Here is a 19422-nt window from a genome sequence, read left to right as displayed (position 1 = left end):
CTGGCAAATCCAAATCCTGCGTGCACACTAAATACATCTGCCAAACCTCCTGGATAGATAAGAAATAATTTATTTATTTTCTAAAAACCCGAGTTTATTCATCTGGTCAGCACTTTTGTTCAGGGCTTCAAAGGGACACTGCGTGTGTTTTTATGGCACCTGGGAGACTCTGCCGGGCAGAGGATCACACAGTGGCAGATGGTTGTTGGAGCTGCATGCCTGAGTGAAATGGCCGAGGTGCACTAATAAGACAGCCTCGCACACAGATAGCAGGGTTGCTTATCGCCCTCAGAGGGGCTGTTTGACAGCAGGCAATGTGGTATTAGCTGGGCATATCCCTCTGAGGTTACATACATACAGTACATATCTTTTTACAGTGCTCTCACTGAGGGAGGAGGGGGGGGTTTTGGGGGAGAAGAAACTGGTTATATAACATTCCCTTTTCCAATTTTTCGTCTTTGCTGCAGACAAAAGAGGCCCTGGCAAGGTTTTTCTCAAGGTTATAAGAAAATGAGAAGGAAAACATGTTCATTAACCAATAACTCACTGTATCTTTCTCTTCCTCTCCCCTCTATTTTTTTTTTTCCCTTGCTCCTGTCTCTCCGTTTTGTTCCTTTTTGAGTGATGAGCCCAGTCCTCTGTCCTCTGGGTGACATTCAAAGCCAACATAAATCCTGCTCTTTGCTCCATAGTGCGGCGATAAAGCTTCTCTGCTAATTGAAGATGTAATGAATTACCATAATTAGTTATTGAATATACTACATTGGATATTGAGAGAGGAGATGCTTTGTTTTAGGGTATGGAAGGGGCTGGGAAACGATGTGATATCCAGTCGGCGCAGATCACCAGATGGTGCTTCTGCAGCAGTCCTGACAAGGTCAGCCTACATCATTCACAGCCATTTAGGCAAATTATGAAGTAATTTAAACATGCTGCTGGATTGATGCATAAACAATAATATTTCTTTGCTGACATAGCTTCGTATTTCCACCTAGGAGTCCTCCTTTTTAATGCTAGGCTATGCGTTTGCCAAAGGCGAGCGAGGCTAAATATTGCCTCTCATTTTTATGTGCCAATAAAGGATTTCCTTAATGGATGTCAACTACATCCCCATCCCCCCATTAGATTTGGACAGCCATATCTTCAGAATATACAGGTTCTTTTATTGCAATTTAACGTCAAGATATAATGTTTCATAGATAAATGCCACTAAGCCATTAATTTTCCGAACACTAAATTACACTAATGATACCGGAATATCACTAATTAATACTTTCAACCATAAAGACACACTTTTACTGGCCAAATATATATAAATTGGGCTGCTGAGTGATAATTAATAAATTAGGATTTGGTGAGAAAGATGATGGAAATATAAAACAAGCTTCCTGTCAGTACAAGATAGAGTCACAATCGTTTATACCGCTGGGCTTGAAGCTCATTTGTTGATTCCTTTTCTGTTTTGCTTTTTCAATCAGAACGTTCTCATATTTCCACCTTCTGGGTCAATTCCCTTTGTGTAAATAACCCCCGGGGCACAAATATCCCCCTTTGCTAAAAGGATACCTGCTCATCTTTGTTCGCGGTGAAAAAAAACCAAAAACATTTCATACCATTACCCCCAGGGTTACTAAGAAGGCTAAATACTTGATCTATACCACTTTAGAGAAGTAATCTTGATCAAGCTGTCAGCTGTTTCTGCTGCTCTTTAACCAGGTCACTCAGTCATAGATCACGCCACAGCTTCATGGAGAGTTTCTGTCAGGAATAACACTGCCTTATTTATGTGGTATCCCCTGGCATTTTGCAGGAAATGTATTACCTCTCCAACTGGCCCACTGTCAGCATTCCATTAAAGCCTCTCCCTCTGGTCTAAATCTTCAAATCTGAAATAGACACTTTTTAAATGCAAGTCACTCTTAATTGAGGTCAGTTTCTGTTAACATAACTCATGTCAGCTGACAAATTAAGGTTTCCTCGGCCAGCTTATGATGACATTGTGAGGATACGTGGTGCATTTAAAGTGGAAGCAACAGAAAGACCAATGCACGACGGGCCTATTTCTGGGATTTGACTGTTCGATTTTCCTTTATTTTAATGATTTCTCAACATCTAATGTGTAATAATATGGAATTATAAGCAGGGGAAGTGGGAGGCCAGTTAATGTGGCCTCAGACAGGCCTTTTATTACGAGCACCCCCCCCTCTCCCCACATAGTGTCTGATGATCCTCTGTCTTTATAATCACCTTGCACAAGTCCTTAAAAACGTCATCATCGAGCACGCTGAGTTTACCTGTATATGATGTGTGCTGTGTTAAATAAATGATTGTTTGTTCCAGCTGATATTTTTAAACGATGAAGACGTTACTGCTGCCTTGTCATCTCTCACTCACTCACTCACTCACTCACTCACTCTGTGCCTCATTGTAACACACAGCTCTGGCGTTGCACAGCGTTGGGTCGGCAGTGCACGCTGACAGCGAGAGCAGAGCGATGTGCCCACATGTCACTTAGGATAAATCAGGCTTATCAAAGTGACAGGTGTTTGTCCACCTGCTATAAACATCTCCCACGCCTCGCTCCCACTCCATCTCCACACCAGATTATTTACAAGGCTACAGCCTCTGTAACGCTGGCCCCTGTTTACTCTCTGTCTGTGGCTCTAATATCAGGTCAGCGCTCCCGCCACTGATTTACTCTGCTAGTTAGTGAGGTGAGTAATGGCTCGCGGGGTGGTCTGGGAGGATAGTTTGTAATCAGGAGAGGTCAGAGATGTGAGAGATGCTCTAACTGTAATTACAGTCCTCTCCTAAATGTGCATGTGTACACCTCACTGCAGCCGACATGCCTGCCAGTCTTGTGCAAACTGATCATTCCTTCCTCTCCTTCTCTTTTCCACTTTTACCCGCCCCGGGGTACTCGAATGCCTCTGGTTGTGATGACCCCACATTGAGGTTGTTAAGTCGGCTCGTGATATAGCAGCTCTTTTGTAAGGCAGCACCCTGACAGAGGATGGAACGGTATGAGTTACAGGAGCTTCATATACAGCATGAGTCATTGGATAGTAGAGCGCTGCCATCACACCTATTTAGTGTCATGTTTGGTATGTATCCATGCCAAGGTCCTGCTCAGCTAACCTGAGCTAAATGACATGTAGAGCTGCTCGTTTCAGCCATGGTCTGTGGACAGTGTGGGATGTTGTTGTTGTTGTTTTTTTTTTTTAAACAGCTTGAGGAAAAGTTTACATTTAGCAATTAATCTGCCACTTGTGAGAAATGGGTGCCGGACCAAAGATATTCAGAAAATAGGTCAAAACTCTCAGGCAGAGTTTCACACTTAAAGCTGACATGATGACAAATGTATGTTACATTCAAACTGTTGTCAAATGAGTTGACACAGTGTTGATCGACTCTTTATTTTTTCTCACCGCAGCAGCGTTGTGTCGTGTTTTCTTGTCTGTGGTGTCGTTCAGTGCTGTAGCAGTGATTTGATGACAGCAGTTATACACTGGCGTTTTAAATAAATAGCCAATGCACAACAGTGTAAACAAGAGCATGTCTCAGCTTGTAGCTTTTCCCAGTGTGACAGAAACGTATCATACAGACCTGCATTTTGCAATTTTAGACAAACTACACAACCTAAGACTCTTGATCCTGATTTGAAGTTGTGTCAGCTTTCAAATTCTTACATTTGTGAGAATATTACGTATGTAATGTGTGGAGTTTGCACTTTTGACTCACTTTGGTCACGGATTATTTGGCCTCTTTGCACATTTTACCAAAGCCTAATGTCACATTAGTGAATTTTCAGGTACTAACTGGCCTCCAACTGAATATAAAACACAGTATGACCAACCCTTGAAGAAGGGCAGGAAGTTATGTAACTTTGTCCACCGACTTCCTCAAAAAGGCAGGCAGTTCACATACTGTCAGGTAGGTTTTTTTGTGTACTTTTTAAAAAATGTGTTATTTTAATTTTACTTAAGTGTGTTTTCTTTTACCCATTTTGATTGATACATTATTTATTCACATATTTTATTTTGTCAGCAGTTGAATTTGTAAGGGTTTGCCTTTAATTAAATCATTGGCTGGCAGCCATTTTCAGCGCAGAGAGCCCCATACTGCCAAGCGTTTTACAGCATTTTGACTGATTTTCCAAGACCCTATGACAATGTATACCTACCAAAAGAAAGAGTAGACTCTCTTTTTTCATCAGACGTCATTGGCAGTGAGCGGTTGTATTTGAATTGACGTCTATAGACGCCATTGGCAACCAATGAGTTAAAAACAATTAATGTGATTTTTGTGTCTCCTTGTCCTTTTTAATCGACACAAGAAAGAACCTTGTTTAAATATGTTTACTCTGAGGAAACTTTAAACAACAACTTTTTTATTTTAACTTGAGTACGTTTTTAGACCAGTACTTTTACTTGTACTCAAGTAAAATTGTATTAAAAACGTGGTACTTTTACTTGAGTAGAATATTCCGGTACTCTTTCCACATCCTGCATACTGTAGTGTATTTATGACATTATTATATAAAGAATGTGAATTGCTTTTGTCTGTAAAATGTGTCTGGATATCCCTGCTATATGTTTACTGTATATTTCACTAATCGTTGTGTTCTTGTAGTTTGACCAGCGCCAGCCTCCAGATGTGTATTTATACTACAGCATAATCAACCGAGGTCAAAAACAGGTGAATGCACTGAAATGAATTGTGTAACGTCTAACTGTGTGTGTCCTGCTGACAAAGCAAAGGTATTATTAATTTATTCGATCACTTCATGGAGGTCTGTCAAAAAGAACTCATGGTTCTTTTAAAAAGAACCATGAGTTCTTTTGATTTAAAATGTTCAAGGAGACTCGATAATCTTTATTTAGAGTAAACTGTCTCCATGTCGTCCTCACATCCTCCCAACTCTGAGATGGGAATTTCCACACTTATGGAATGTGATGGTATCCAACCCAGCTTTTTATCCAAATCCCAAAGGTCAAGAATCCCCATCCTCGTGCAATGATTCATGATCACTCTGGAACTTTGTTGGTTAACTACTCCTCACAACTGAACCGGATCTGCAGAACTTGGGACTCTCTGGTTTGTAGGTTCACACCATGTTAGGTGAATATTAATGAATTTGACATGGAGCTATTAACATACCATGAATGCTAATCATGTGAATTTAGGATACTCATTACATATGTATTAAATGAATAGCAGGTGGGGTAATTTGAGTAATTTGTGGCTATATGCAGACACTGGGATGATGGACGGTGTCTGGAGAAGACAAGCTGAGCCGGCCAGTGGATCTACTGCAGAGTAAGGAGAATTTAGGCTCATCATAAAAGATTTCCCCTTGCCTCTTATTTCACTCCGACATTTTTATGTTTTTTTTATTTTCTACCTCATTGCAGCCGTGAGCTGCCTGCTGATTTATACACACTGGCAGCGAAGCACAGAGGCCTCCAGAGACGGTGCCCTCTACCCCTCCATTTTTTTTTTCTCCTCCCCTTGTTCCTCCACCCTCTGTCGTCCTCTCCCTGCCACCACCACCACCAGCAGCCGCCTTCTCTCCATTCGCTGAACTGCGTCTGACCAAAGAGCTCCCCCTCTACTCGTTCTTCATCTCTAACAAGACATTAGTCTGGAGAGGTAGTTATTCACACATGATGTTGTGGCACACTAAGGGGCCCTTCCCCTGTGCCAAGACACAAATTCATTCAAGGATGAGCGAAAGACGCCGACACTGAAGGCATCTCACAATAGTCCACGTCATTTCAGAGTCATTACACTAATGACTGCACTCATTACAGCCATTAGGGATGTTGTTTGTAAAATCTCTTCACTATGCAAAATGTTACACGTGGATTAATGAACATTTGCGACTATGTATTAACATATAAAGTAAATGCAGACGCCTTATCTTAACACAAGGCCCTTCCCTCACTGATTTTAGACACCGTATTATTTCAGGAAATTATGAAACAATGATCTCTCCCCCCCTCACTCATCATGGCCCACTGTTCCAGGAGAAGCCTTCAAGCTGAACAGCCCTCAGCGGGGGAAGAGAAGCTGTTGCTCGACACGGCACGGTGATCACGGAGCGTTTCCCAGTAATTGCAACATCCATGCACCAAAAGGCAACAGCGTGTGGTGGTGAAATACAGTAGCAGGTATAAACCATGCAGAACCACAGAGGGAAGGTTCCACAGTTGTTGGAGGTTTGCTGGGGTTTTTATAAATGATGGACATGCTTTTAATGCAGCTCATGTCCATCTGTAACAGTAGGAGTAACAGAGAGAAGAGATTCAGCCTTGAGTTTTTAACAGGTCGAAGCAGGTGTGTTACATTTTCTCTCTCACTCACACACACAGACACACTAAAGCTACAAGGACAGATGTGATGCCTGAAAATGCCTATTTGGCTGTCAGGTTGTTGGATTCTTGTTGCCCTCAGTAAATCAGCGCTCAGTATTGGCATGAAATGTGGAAGACCATTGAAAAATGTTCAGAGCCAAGGCGCGATGCTATTAACAGTTCAATTAATCCCAGACTTCTACATCATTTATGTCCCTCCCTCCTCTGCCCCCCCCTCCAGTGAATGTGATTGTCTTGCTGTTTAACAAGCCACACATCAGTATTACCAGACTGAGCCATTATAATATCACTGTTCCTTCCTTATAAGGCTCCGTCCCGTATCTGTTGGCAATGCAGCTGGGCTCCTCTGATATCGACTCATCCTGGTTTCACAGAGTTGCAGTCACAGAGATTTAATATCTCAAGTGGTGCTGAACTCCTCTAGCTACTAATGGATTCTGTATAATGTGGCACTTAAAATGCATTAGCTCCCTCTGATTTATCTGTAATTTGCCTCCACTGGAGCATATCTTCCTCAATACTTTAATTTGTTTTTGGCTTAGTGGACAAACCTTGATTGGGATTTCATATTGTTACATTTGAATTGGACAGTTTTAAGTGGATTTTTGATTTTGGGGATTCAGTGTTTGTGCTATGTGTAAAAGCATAAGATCACAGACATAAGGCTGGATTTTATTTCCGCTGTTCTGGCAGAAAGTCTTTGCTGACTTGGTCTGAGGCAGATGGGCATCTCCCAAAGGGGCCGTCTTCCTTTATCTTATCTGCTAAAGTTTCATGTGTCAAACGATAAGCATAGTAATTAGATGAAACTAAGCTCAAATTTTCTGTTTTTTTTTTTTTTGCTACCATGTGTGGCTAAAGTCAATCAGAGTGATTTTACTTTGCTCATTTACTCGATTGATCAGTTTCACACCATCGGTGGCAGTGACAGACTCGGCCACAGCGGCTCAAGGTTAACAGCCAGTGGATCAGAGTCACGGACCATTAAAAGAGCAGTCAATACAGCAGGACCAGTCAGATTAAACCGGCAATGTAAACATTGAAGTCCATGGGACAAGAGACCTGGCACAGAGACCTGTTACCTGTACTATGTCTTATCCTACTGACTACCAGTAGTTCAAATTTGTCATCTGTGGAGGACATTTGTAAACCTGAATATCTCCCACCCAGTGCATACTACTGAATCAACTCTGAACTTTACATTTTTTTCATTTACATTTAGGGCTTTTCAATTATACCACATGTGAAAAGGTGGGGCTATTAACTCATTAATAATGGGGCTAATTATATTACAAATAAAATAAAAACTTTTTTTTTCAAAAAATATGTTTGTGATTGAAAAAAAAATTATTGATTGGACAGTTTTCCTGGTAGTCAGGAGGATATTGTGGAACTGATACTTCAACAACAGACATTATCTGTGTATCTCACATATTTATTAATGTTTTAGACCAAAAGGAAGATTCTACGTTTTAAAAAAAAACACCATATTGATTTAGTCTGTTATCTGTCTTCAATGATTCAAGGATGTTCAAGGATGTCGATCCATTGTACCAATACAACTTTGAGGGTCTTTGTTACAACACAAACAAAGGAAAAATAAAGTCGTCTCTGGTATGTGAAGGCCACCAAAAGAGGGGGGAGGAGTCTGTTTACAACCTGCAGTCTTAACTATTAGATGTTACTCTTGCACTGCACATGCACTGGTCCTTTAAAATCTTCAAATATATATTCAAAACCCCAAAACATGTTGGTTATTTCACATCCTTGATGAAACATTGTAATAATTCAACTATTCTTGGACCCTCAAAGATGTATTGGTACAATGGATCGACATCCTTGAACATCCTTGAATCATTGAAGACGGATAACAGACTAAATCAATATATTTTTTTTTTTAACATAGAATCTTCCTACGTCCTATCTTCTGCTTAAAAACATGAAATGCATTTGTCCATTTGCACTGCTGTAGAATCATGGTGGTGCAAGACGTCATCCTCCGTAAACTATGCCCTTGCCTAAAGTACATTTGAAATATTCCAAGGCTGCAAAAGCTGAATGATTTTTACACTTATACAAACATTCTTATCGGTGGTATGTTCAATTGTGGCAGATAAACCCTGCAAAATGTTACACGCTGGACCTTTAAACTCCTACAAATCGAAGCTACAATATAATAACAAAGCAACATGTAGGTCATGGGATTTTTTTTTTTTACGTGCCTGTTATGATGACTGCAAACACTGTAGATCCAAGTGTTTGACAAACAGCCATTGTAATGTAAAATATAAAGGTTTTTAGTTTGAAATCAAATTTGCAGTGTGTGTTAAAATGATCACCTGAGTCGGTTTTAAGCAGGAGGAAAAAAGGCTCCGTCTATGATTTAATGAAACCAAAGAGAAGAGGGCGACTGAAAATAGAAGAATAATATTTTGATTGAATGGTATAAGTCTGGTGCAGCTTTTCACGTGCACACATTTCTGTAAACGTGCCCTTACTTCAGCGCCGTCGCTGCCAGGTTTTCTGGCTGTGTTAGAGGACATAAAACCTTTTTTTTTCTGAATCGCCATCCAAAGCAAACATCTGCAGCAGCCTCGCAGTATGTGTTGGGAGGTGCAGAGTAATGCTGCTCCACGTCGTTAAGCACTGACAAAGAAGACACATGCATTTACTGCATTACCATACCTGGATGCACACGAGTTCACATATACACCCACACGTCTTCCAGAAAGGACGTTCCACCCCCCCAGATTTGATTTTTGTGGGCTTTCCTACTGTCCAAACTGAGTCTGAGGTGACAACACCTCTCTGCCCCACCGCAGCACAATCCCTTTTGTCTGCTCCCTTTTTCTGAATATATAATGAATGTCACGATGGCTGCAAGGAGAGAGAGACAAAGCTGATCTAATTAACTGGGTTTGCCTTTGCTCTGGTTTGGTGGTCGTTACCTCTGCATAAGGAACCATAAGCACAATGCTGCTCACTGTGGGAGCACACACACAGATACAGTATGTGGTAGTGGGGAAAAGGCTCATACAAATACAAAGTGAAAGTGACACATAGAAAAGGTGGCCTGTCAGTGCAGCTGGCATTTTGTTCAGCGGGGAGCAGTAAAACCTGTCTACCTGGCAGCCCCTCTTAGACAGGAGCGAGTCCTCTGGGGTTGGACTGGAATCCCAGCCACCAGCCTACACACCTGACAGGGGGGGCTGTCTGAAAACTCTGCAGAGACCCTATTACACATGTCATACAGCTAAGCACTGCAGTGGCCGCCATGTGACAAGCTCCCCACACTTATTAAGAATGGAGGCTCAGCCACCAGGTGACATTTACACTGTCTCCGCTCACGTCCCCATTGTTCGCCATACATTTCTGCATGGTGTCAAATTAAAAAAACGACCAACATTCGGAATGATTCTGTTAAGTTTGTTTATGAAGTAAACACAGACAGTTACAGCAGATACAAACGTATGCATGTAACAACACTGCCATCTACAGGCATATTGCTGTTACTGTGCCAGACAGAACATTACTCTAAATTTGAAAGCTACATTTTTTCTTCTTAATATTTACTGTACATTGTCCAAACCATCAAAATTATTAGAACATCAAGAGTAAAGTACGTGGCTATAAGTGCAGTGTGATGGGGTAACCCGGTGACTTTCTTCTTCACAGGTTGAACAAGGTTGAAGATGCTGTTTTCATGGAGAACCAGGAGAGGAGCTGAGGGTTTCCTCTCGTCTGGAGCCCATGAGATTGAGCAAAGTTGTGCTCGCTGCTTTGTTCATCGCCAAGTCCTTGATCTGTGGTTCTGGATCTCTACACTCGGAGCTGGAATAACAGATAAAACAGGGTATCTAAATGAAATGCCATGGGAAGATGTGTTTCCTTTATCAAAAAAGAGCTGATTTATTCTAAACTTATTTGAAATCTGGTATAATTCTAGCTTGGTGGATATATTTTTGTCCCAAAAACTATGGACTGAATTAGAAAAATAATGTGTTCCACCATGCAACCTCATCAGCTCGGTATAATGGACAAAAACAGCTGAACCTTAAAGAGCTGCTGTTACTGTGATTTGTTGTTCTGTCTCGTCTGTAACCTAGTTAAATGTGCTACTGCTAGATTTTTTAATCTCAGTGAGGTTTTCCTAGAAAAGAAAGAGCAGTAAAATCATTAATTTGCTCTTGTCAGGACATATTCTGTGAATTAGGCTGCAATAGTTTCTTATCTTTAAAAACTAAGTCCCTGTGTAATCAGTTTGGGGGAAACACTGATTTAGAGAATGAGTCAGACGAAGGTGAAATTACACCTCCTTAAAATAACTCTTGTGCTTATAGAGCTATTAGAATCCCAGTGCTTTTGAGCAGCTAGATATTGGGAGTGGAGGAACTAAAGACTCCAAAGCACGGCACAGTACCTGTCTGAGTCTGAGTCGCAGCACAAGCTGAGGTCCTTCTGCAGATCCTCCTCAGAGTGGAACCTTCTCAGGCCACAGCGCTGAACGGCCTGGGTCACAGAGAAGTGGGTCCGTCCAGCAGCACAGGCCTCAATCCTGGGCACCCTGAGCTCCGATTGCAGGAAAAGGTGCAAGCAACTGTCGGACAGCAGCAGAGGACTCTGGAGGATCCTGGAAAACAAGGTAAGATGCATTCAAGTCACAAGACCCATTCATGAAAACACAGAATCACCAGTTTTTGTTATCAGCCTTCGTCGTAGTACAGTATGTCAAAGTTCACGGGTGCATCGATCGTGCGAGGTCATTCTTACTCTGTCAAAAAGTTCTGGAGCCCTTTCATGCGCTCAGTGATCTGTTGGGCGTTGTTTAGACTGAAGAACGGATTCTTCGGGGGCAGCTCTGGTAGCTGTACCCTGTGAGAGACAAGCAGCAGCAAAGACAACTGTAAACATGGGAACTGAAAGTAGAGGTTCACTTTTGTTTTTACTCAAACCTTTTCTCGGTACACTTAAAACAAAACTTACATTAGCAGTGAATTTGCCTGTAGTTTTTGTCTGAGCCATACAAACTCACTGAACCGCCTCCTCACTCTTGAGATTTTCTTGGTGAAACACACACTGTCAGTCTGAAACACACACAGCGACACACATATTACAGCAATGCTCTGGCGTGTGTAGATTTAAATAACTGGATCTCATCCTTTTACTTACATGTAAACAAATTTCATAGTCTATGTAGGCATGCCAAAAGTCATTCTTTTGTATCCGCGGGTCCCGCACCCAGACGCTTACGACCTGCTGCATGGAAAATTGTAAGAGACACTCTCAGACTCTGAACAGAATGCACTGTGAGAACAAAAGGGAAGTTTTTATTGGCAGATAGAGGAAGTGTTATGACTAACATATGGCAGGTGGGAAATCCCAAAAAAAAGGTCCTTTATTGCTCAGGAAAAAAATAACACACTTCTCAAAAGTTGAATTCTGACACGCTTTTTATTATAAATTCAAAGCAGAAGTCCAGTCCTACCTCATTCAAAATGCTGTCAGTTTCCTCCCCCATCATGGAAATGTCCTCAAGCTTGAATCTATAGTGTTAAGTCAGCCAGACAACGCTGCACCAATGTATTGTAGTAGTGTCTTTTGATAACTGAAGTGTGTTGTTCAGGGGCAAAGGTTTGAAAATGCAGTCACAAGAAAAACACAGCTCCTCCCCATTTGGAAAAATCGGCAAATCACTAAATTGAAACTGATAATTCTTTTCACTTCTGTTCCCACACCATCATTTAACACACGACACATTTATGGGGATTTTTCTTTTGTTTCCTTTTATTCACAGAGACTTCACAGATCTATGGTCAACAGTTACAGTGGTTCAGTAGCAGGAGTGTTGTTTTAGGAGGTTGAAGGTTCAGGCCGAGTGTCCCATAACAATAACGGGAGATATGTCAAGTCAGGACAGTGCTACATGTCTCTGTAGTTACAGTGTCCTTCATAATTAGACATTAGTCTCATCTCTAAAGTGCTACACTTAACACTTGTTCCAGCTACACAAATGTACATTTTGAAATCAGCGTTTATAATCTTCACAATTCTGCCGGTATGTTTCACTGTGTTTAAAAAGCATCTTCTTTTTTTTTTTAGCATACAAGCCAAAATTTCAGTCCCCACGTGAAGAAAACATTTGGTACACGGCATCAGATGTGGGAAGATTTGTGCCGAGTCACATTTTTGAAATACCCTCCATCAACACGGGTCATACAGTGAGACACGGTAAAAGCTGTGGCTAAAAACACCTCACAACAACAACAACGACAACAACAACAACAAAACATGGTTAAACAACAGACGTTCGAACAACTATAAAATCATCAGCTACAACCAACAGCTAAATGGACTAAAACAGGGGTCTGCAACCTTCACCATCAAGAGCCATTTTTGACCTACTCCCACCAAATAAAATCACCAGTTTGTCCCTTAAGATGTTTTATATACAGCTAGAAAAAACAAAAACTGTTGCAATTATATTGCTTTTTACTCGTTAAAACAAAAGAAAAAGCCTGAAAAAGAAAGAACACTGAAACATGTAGGCCTACATAAGACCTTCCATTATTTGAGGAACATTGTTAAAGTAAAAAAAAAAAAACCTACTTTGAAATGAATAAAGCAATATTTGGATTTACTTGCTGGCATAAGTAAATGGATAAAGATGGACATAAATCCAAATGCATACTTCTCCATGTTCATAGTGTGTTGGGAACGGTATTTCAAACACAAATAAATCAAATAGATTAGGTTGATTTGTGAGCGCAGACAGTGGGAGGTGGGCTCACTGCAGACATTGTATAAAACACTTTTATGTTTCACCTCTATCTCTAAAAAAAAGAAAAAAAAGAAGAGGAGTTCCATTTGAATGAAAAAAGAAAATTAAAATGTTATTTATCACCATCATTTTGTTTTTGTTTTTTTCAAAGCTACAGGGAGTCACCACTGAGGGGCTGAATAGTTGCAGGTTGCAGACCCCCGGACAGGAGGTACGACGGTGAGTTAATTCTCTATACAAAGTGACGCACACACTAGGTTCTCCTTCTGGTAAAGGACTATACAGTGTACACTACTTTACTAGAAGTAACAATAAGTCTCGAAAAAGAAAACGCACACGTCCACAGTGATTGTGTCATCAGCTACATGACACCAAAGACCAAAGCTGCTACAGGAAAGTCTGACTTTTATACTGTTTTTACGCTGCTCTGCACAAAGATGAGTTTGAGCCTCCATCACAGTCTCCACAGAAGGCACAGTGACCTCCTATTGAGCACCACAGGACTCGACGCCCTAAATATTTGCCCTCTCTGAGGTTTTTTTTTGCACCTGCAGCGAGATGTAATTTCACACAGTGTGCCTCTAATGTCAGCTGGAGGAGGAGGAGGAGGAGGAGGAGGACACTGGATGGAGGCTTAAACTTAAACTTAAGGTGAGAACGCAGCACGTTTACTGGTTTCTCCTCTGCAGTCTCGCACCAACGCGCTTCACTGCTCCTCGTCTCCACAGTGCCAGGTCAGCTTCCGCTCGTAGAAGTCGATGACCACCTGGGGACACCTGGCGCTCGCTTCGCGGGCCGACAGCAGCGCGACGTCATCCGAGTTCTTCCTGCAGGGGGAAGGGAGGAGGGGGGGACACGCCGCAGAAGGACAGGCATTAAAATGGCTGCCTCTTACTTTTAATGCATGGGAAATGATGGGCTATTGTAAGGGAGACGGCTGAGGGGACTAAACCGCAGATTTATTCAGAGATAACATCCAATTTTTTTTTTATTATTCTGACGTCAAGCAGCAGAAGAGGAAAACCTCTACTGATTTGAGCTCCTTTTGTGGATCAAGATTATGCTTTGTATGCGAGGGCACGTCGCTACAAGTTCCATGTGAGACACGGATGCATGTGATAAGACGCTTGTGAAACGTGAAAAAAACTGCACAGCGGTTTATAATGTTACGAGGGGAGGACTTTACAGTCATCGCTGTGAAATCATATGATCTCTTTACACGTCAACAAACGGTTCACGTCAGGGTGAGAAGGAAAGGTTAGCTTGTATTTGAATAACACAACACTATGAAGTACCGTGGCCAAAGTGGTACAAGGTTAATGTTTTGCCAGATGATTGAATGAGGGATTATTTCTGGAAGCTGCTTGTGTTCTCTGTGCCAGCAGACTGGACCCACTTCAATACATTCAAGCATTCTAAATGCACACATCTTTAAAAGTTCAACTCTGCCTTTTTAGCAAACTTTTTACTCGAATGTCATGTGTATTTTGGGTAGTTATTAATCTGTCCTCTCCATAACTGTAGAGCTACTATCAGTTCTTTCCTAAACAGGGCTCTTATGTTACCCTGTTTATTCAGGGTCTCTGTAGGTTTCAACAAGTCAAATTTAAGACTTTTTAAAGACCATAAAGAATACAATTTAAGACCCATTTCACATCCATGCTGACAAAAAAGTACAAAGGACATGAAGGAAAATTGGAGCCACAAATCGTTGATCTTGCACTTACCCATTTTATGCAAGCAATTCAGCTTAGCTGTGGGCTTTCGCTAAGTTTTCTCCGCTGCTATGCTAAGCCGCAACACACCGCGGCGCTTGCACGGCACACTAGCTAGTAGTGCTCGATAAATTCTCACTGGGCAGCACAGGTGGCCTACTTCAGTTACGTTATCGCATCCTCAAAAATAGAAACATTTCAAAGCGAGACTGAAGTTTGTGCATGTTTTAAATAAAAGTCACGTTAATAGATTTTTTAAGACCTTTCAAAATTGTATTTAAGACCTTTTATGAGATTTTAGGAGAATTTTAAACATTTTAAGGCCTTAAATTCAAATGATTGGATTTAATAAGACTTTTTAAGACCCCGCGGATACCCTGTTATTACAAATTCTCCTAAGTAAATTGAACAGCACACTCACCAGGTAGCTGAATAGGTACACCTGTTTAACTGCTTGTTATAACCTGCTTATAGGCGTGTAGACATGGTCAAGAAGTACCTGGTGTTCAGTTCAAACCATAAGAAAGGGAGAGAAAGAGGATTTAGGCAACTTTGATTGGGAGTTTCATGCACAACGACCTCGAGGCTTTACAAAAGGTCCAAACTATCTCATGAGCAGCAGTGTTCTGTGCAAAAATCCCTTGTTAATGCCAGAGGAGAAAAGTCACACTGATTAGAAAAAGATAGAACGGCAACAGTCAAACAACCACTTGTTAAAGCCTAAGTGTACGTCTGTGAACGCAGCACGCACAGAACCTAAAGGCAGATGGGTTAACGGCGGCAGAAGAACACAGCAGATGTCACATCTGACACTTAATTCAATGTCCTGTGTACTTAATAAAGTGGCTGGTTACATGTTTGGGCATTTGCAAGTTTACCAAATCACAAAAAATGACAAGATGACAAGATAAACCACCCCCCCCACACCCATACACATTTGACATTTGATATTTCATCATCTTGGCTGAACAAGCAGGTTCTTGCTTTTTGCTTTCAGTTGTGTTCACCGTTAATCACTGAAAATCATTCACAGCAAAAAAGGGGGAAGTAGTGGAGTTACCATTTGACAAGGAACATGAGCTCTCCCTGTCTGTCTGTGGAGCCGATGATGCATTCAGGCACGAGGTAAGTGCTGAGGTCGGTGGGGGCGTCCGACTGCTCATCATTTGGCTCGAGCATGTCGTCGCCGCCGCCGTCTCTCTGTAAAGTGTGAGCCTGCTGCTGCAAACAGGACTGTGAAGAAAGAGAGAGAAGAGGAAAAAAGCAGTTAGGCAAGATTTTCTCGAATTGTACAACTTCATTGTGAAATCGGGAAATTTAACTGCTTTCACTTTCAGGGGCATTGTGAAACTAACCAACTAACCACCTTCACACACCATTTGATTTTATATTCAGTCTTAAAACTTCCTCGAAAAAGCAGGAACTAAGGTCTACCAATGTGGTTGGAGGAGGCTTTAACGCTAATGCAACTTGTTCTTTTCTAAAAGAGAAAAACTCACTCTATGAAAGGATTCTAACAATGGCTTGTTGTTGTTGTTTTTTTTTACAGGTTTGGGTGCAGATATCCTGTAGATAACATGGAAACAACTAAACATAGAGTTCACTTTGCAGAACTGCACCCCCCCCCCCCCCCCCCCCCCATACTCACAATTTCTGTCTCTTGCTCTGTCATTTCTTCTTTGGGAATGAACTCTTCCTCATTCTCCTCAGAGTGGTGGGTGTTTCTCAGAAACTCTTCGATGAGTTCAGGACAGTCCAGATTGTCCTCAGGTTCCCATGTGTTTTCTGCACTGTAAATTTATATCAGGAGAAGGAGGAGGAGGAGGAAGAAAACAAAACAACACGAGCAGAACCCCCTTCATTAATCACATCACTTTTGTCCTTCAACATCCTTCATTGGCTCCCTATTAAACACTGCACTGACTTCAACTTTCTGCTCTTCACTTTTAAGGCCATCATAACCTCTCTCTTTGTTTCTCTCTGAACTCCTGCACAGCGTCACACCTCGTCCGCTTGACCACCGCGGAGGCTCCAGCTCTGCTGTCCCCCCTGAATCTGGAACTCACATCTGTGTCTTTTCAAACTTTGTCTATAAAACCTTAAAATGGCATATTCCGTCAGATCTGGTCACATGACGACACCTCTGTTCACAGTGACTTTACAGACTGTAAACCTGTTTTTCCATAAGCTTTACTGCTTTACTGCTGTCTAACGCTGCCTTGTAAGGTGACCTTGGGTGTTTTGAAAGGTGACAGACATAGACACAGAAATACTATAATACTGTACATACTGGATCAGCAGTTGAATGTGGTCAAGGGCCAATTTCTTTGTAAGCAATTGAATATTTGGGCCAAAACATGGAGTCTTCATCAGGCAAAGTGCCTTAAAACGTCTCCAGTCAGAAACAAAAACCCACATTTGCTGCCTTGAACTAACAATAATTGTATTTAATCAGCAGCTTGTTATGAAGTGTGTCAGATACACACTCGTACTGTTAATATTTATTGTGCATCATCTCAATTTTAAGAATTACTGCTTCTTCTTTGAGCCAAAGATATGCAAGAAGTTATGTGTGTATATATGTATATATGTACATATATATGTATATATGCACACATATGAGCCAAACGCAAGTAGTTATGTGTATATATGTATATACGTATATATGTGTATATATATATATGTATATATGTATATACGTATATATGTGTATATATATATATATATATATGTATATATGCACATATGCACACATATGAGCCAAACGCAAGTAGTTATGTGTGTATATATGTATATACGTGTATATATATATATATATATATATATATATATATATATATATATATATATATGTATATATGTATATACGTATATATGTGTATATATATATATATATATGTATATATGTATATATGCACATGTGCACACATGAGCCAAACGCAAGTAGTTATGTGTGTATATATGTATATATATATACACGTATATATATATATATATACACGTATATATGTATATATGCACACACACATATATATATATATATATATGTATATATATATAAATAGGCATATATATATACAAGAACATATATACATATGTATATACACATATATACATGTGTATATATACATATATACATATATGTATGTATATATATACATATACACATACATATATACACACACATATATGCATACATATACATATATATATGAAAGCTTCAGTTCAATATAACATTGTAGAATAATATAATATCAAATATTAGATGATACGCAACAGTGATAACAGTGCGTGGATGCAGGGATGTCCAGTTTTTTGTAGATGCCTATAAGTAAACATGTATTAATACATAAATAAAACACATGACTGAGGGACAGCTCACTCACTCTGTGAAGCCCTTCCACTTCAGAAAGTACTCGACTCTTCCATTAAAGACTCTGCGGCGAATGATCTTCTCTACCACAAACTCCTGGACAACTGTAGTCTCCTCTGTCTTCCTCTGTTTGGCAGTCTGCTTCTTTCTCATCCTGCCGTGACCAACACAACAAAAACAAACATGAATGAATGAATGACACACAGACAGCTTTGTGTCTCTGTCTGTCTGTCTGTCTGTCTGTGTGTCTGTCTGTCAGACCAACCACAGGCAGCATGACAACAGAAACACTGTCACACACTTTTTATTTTGTTGGAGCTGCTCACAGATGTGTTACATATAAAGACTTTAATGTCCCTGCTGCTGGGATCTGTGCACACACTAAACACGGCAGTGGTGAATCGTCTGCTCTGCTCGCGCTCCACCTACTGTTTGTTTTAGGAGCACAACAACAGGGACTCATTCAGCCTGAAACGCAACACGTTACTGTCTCTCTCTCTCTACACACAAACACATAACAAACACGTGTGTGTGTCGCTCGAACAGTGTAGGTAAACAAAGATCGTTGTGTGCAGACACACGCGTACACGAGAGAGAAAACGCGTCGAAACGAGCTGTAAATGAACGATATGCAACGTACGCTGTCGGTGTTTAGTGAGTCTCTGCGGACACAGGTCTGCTCCTATTGCGCTGTTCCGCTTTGCGTGCAGCTGGAAACGTGCGCACCCGGCGCCGTCGATGCCGCCGCTTTGTGGCGCAAATGTTGTTTTTTTTGCTCGGCGTGTTTTACATGAGCCAAACAACTTTTCATGAATGGCCCCAGATTAAAGATGGCCGAGGATGCTCGGAGGAAGTGGTTGCCAAGGGAAAAGGTCATGCCAGGAAAACCGGGAGGAGACGACGGGGACGCGCACGTCGCCGACCAATCAGGGCGCAGTGCGCTCGTCCGTCCCCCCCCCCCGTCCTGTGCTGTGGAACAGCCCCGCCACCCAAGGGCGTCAGCTGGGTATGACAGTGGAGAGATCCTGGCACATCGAGAACAGAAACTGTTCCAGGGTTTCAGGATTCTGTCATAGTTTTGATTTTTATTCATGGAAAAACATTTATTCTGCACTATTATGAATTTATTTGTTGTAAAAAAAAAATGTTGTTTATATTTTATTCATAGTGTTATCTCTT

The 19422-nt window shown here is 41.1% G+C and overlaps 2 protein-coding genes across 2 annotated transcripts; both read right to left on the bottom strand.

Annotated features, from left to right (window-relative positions):
- Positions 1-9913: 9913 nt before the first annotated feature.
- snx10b (sorting nexin 10b) lies at positions 9914-11639 on the bottom strand (the record flags this gene model as incomplete). The annotated part of the gene is made up of 5 exons (XM_083898315.1): positions 9914-10222; positions 10788-11007; positions 11148-11249; positions 11361-11461; positions 11547-11639. 5 exons carry the CDS (start codon positions 11637-11639, stop codon positions 10079-10081), a joined length of 660 nt encoding a protein of 219 aa, XP_083754441.1. The 3' UTR covers positions 9914-10078.
- A 2222-nt stretch (positions 11640-13861) lies between these two features.
- cbx3b (chromobox homolog 3b) lies at positions 13862-19120 on the bottom strand (the record flags this gene model as incomplete). Its single annotated transcript, XM_083898302.1, has 5 exons — positions 13862-13982; positions 15931-16103; positions 16519-16660; positions 18257-18397; positions 19053-19120. 5 exons carry the CDS (start codon positions 19118-19120, stop codon positions 13862-13864), a joined length of 645 nt encoding a protein of 214 aa, XP_083754428.1.
- Between the last annotated feature and the right edge of the window lie 302 nt (positions 19121-19422).

Source organism: Microchirus variegatus (genome assembly GCF_963457635.1).
Source record: "Microchirus variegatus genome assembly, chromosome: 1".
In the NCBI taxonomy this organism is placed as follows: domain Eukaryota; kingdom Metazoa; phylum Chordata; class Actinopteri; order Pleuronectiformes; family Soleidae; genus Microchirus; species Microchirus variegatus.
This window is presented reverse-complemented; position numbering and strand designations above follow the sequence as displayed.